Source organism: Arachis duranensis, chromosome 4, assembly GCF_000817695.3.
Source record: "Arachis duranensis cultivar V14167 chromosome 4, aradu.V14167.gnm2.J7QH, whole genome shotgun sequence".
NCBI lineage: Eukaryota > Viridiplantae > Streptophyta > Magnoliopsida > Fabales > Fabaceae > Arachis > Arachis duranensis.
Genome location: NC_029775.3, coordinates 10,955,438 through 10,957,137, shown reverse-complemented (window position 1 = coordinate 10,957,137; position 1,700 = coordinate 10,955,438). Strand labels below are relative to the sequence as shown.

Sequence of the window (1,700 nt, the reverse complement as noted above, 5' to 3'; positions counted from 1 at the left end):
GACGGACGACGATAGCGACTATATATTAACATTATTTCTATAATTAAAATTTTTAATAAATTATTAAAATAGTACGAAAGTTCAAGTCACTACAAGAATAACTCGAAAGATTTAAAAACCTAATAAAAATTTTTAAAAATATTACTTTTTAATAAGTGACAAACAATTTTTATATTTGACAAATAACTTGATGGATGTGAATTAAATATTATTTCAGGTGAGAGGACACAGATCAAGAACAGACATATGTACTTAACAGAAGAGATACTAAAAGAGAATCCTAATATGTGTGCATACAAGGCACCGTCGTTGGATGCAAGGGAAGATATGATGATTAGGGAGGTACCAAGGGTTGGAAAAGAGGCTGCAACCAAGGCCATCAAAGAATGGGGACAGCCAATGTCTAAAATCACACATTTGATCTTCTGCACCACGAGCGGTGTTGCGTTGCCTGGCGTTGATTATGAACTCATCGTACTCTTAGGACTCGACCCATGCGTCAAGAGGTACATGATGTACCACCAAGGCTGCTTCGCTGGCGGTACTGTTCTTCGTTTGGCTAAGGACTTGGCTGAAAACAACAAGGATGCTCGTGTTCTTATCGTTTGTTCTGAGAATACCGCAATCACTTTCCGTGGTCCTAGTGAGACAGACATGGATAGTCTTGTAGGACAAGCATTGTTTGCGGATGGAGCTGCTGCGATTATCATTGGTTCTGATCCTGTGCCAGAGGTTGAGAAGCCTATCTTTGAGATTGTTTCGACTGATCAAAAACTCGTCCCTGGTAGCCATGGAGCTATCGGTGGTCTCCTTCGTGAAGTTGGGCTTACATTCTATCTTAACAAGAGTGTTCCTGATATTATTTCACAAAATATCAATGACGCGCTCAGTAAAGCTTTTGATCCATTGGGTATATTTGATTATAACTCAATATTTTGGATTGCACACCCTGGTGGACGTGCAATTTTGGACCAGGTTGAACAAAAGGTAAACTTAAAACCAGAAAAGATGAAAGCCACTAGAGATGTGCTTAGCAATTATGGTAACATGTCAAGTGCATGTGTGTTTTTCATTATGGATTTGATGAGAAAAAAATCCCTTAAAGAAGGACTCAAAACCACCGGAGAAGGACTTGATTGGGGTGTACTTTTTGGCTTTGGTCCTGGTCTCACCATTGAAACTGTTGTGCTCCGCAGCGTGGCTATATGATACAATTAATTATATATCCCTGCATATAAGCGATTGTGTTAACTTTTAAAGATTATCTTTTGTTCAAGAATAAGGACCTGATCAGCCAAAAATATCTAAAGTTATTCTTTTATACGAAAATTCAATCTCAAAGTTCAAAGTTGGTAACTGTTTGTAAGAATACTGATACAATATGTCATCTTGTGTTGCAGCAAATACGTGATAAAATTCATTTTCATAGTATTTTGTCTTGTTCCAGTCATTGCTTAAGTTACACATTGAAATAGCTGGATTAAATGAGAAATTAAATGACTTGATTTCTTTTTACTTATTAAGCATTCACAACAATAATACATCTAAGATATCCATTAAGATCGTAAGTATATATTACGTTCTAATTAAACGTTTTGGATTTAAATTATATTAGAAATATCAAAGTGTGTTATAGTGACGATTAACGAAATGTATATTTTTTTTTTTCCTTTAAATATATATATATATAGTAAAATTTG

At 35.3% G+C, this 1,700-nt stretch overlaps 1 protein-coding gene across 3 annotated transcripts in view; it reads left to right on the top strand.

The window, feature by feature from the left end:
* LOC107483337 (stilbene synthase 3) overlaps nucleotides 1-1,431 on the top strand; it is an 8,717-nt gene extending 7,286 nt beyond the window's left edge. Inside the window, exon 3 of one of the 3 annotated variants that reach the window (XM_052259886.1) lies at nucleotides 343-1,431. In XM_052259886.1, the coding sequence (XP_052115846.1) occupies nucleotides 343-1,209 (867 nt within the window). In that variant the 3' untranslated portion in view covers nucleotides 1,210-1,431. Of the gene's footprint in view, nucleotides 1-217 lie in introns of all 3 variants that reach the window. The other 2 variants (XM_052259887.1, XM_016103962.3) reach the window with 2 other exon arrangements.
* Nucleotides 1,432-1,700: the final 269 nt, after the last annotated feature.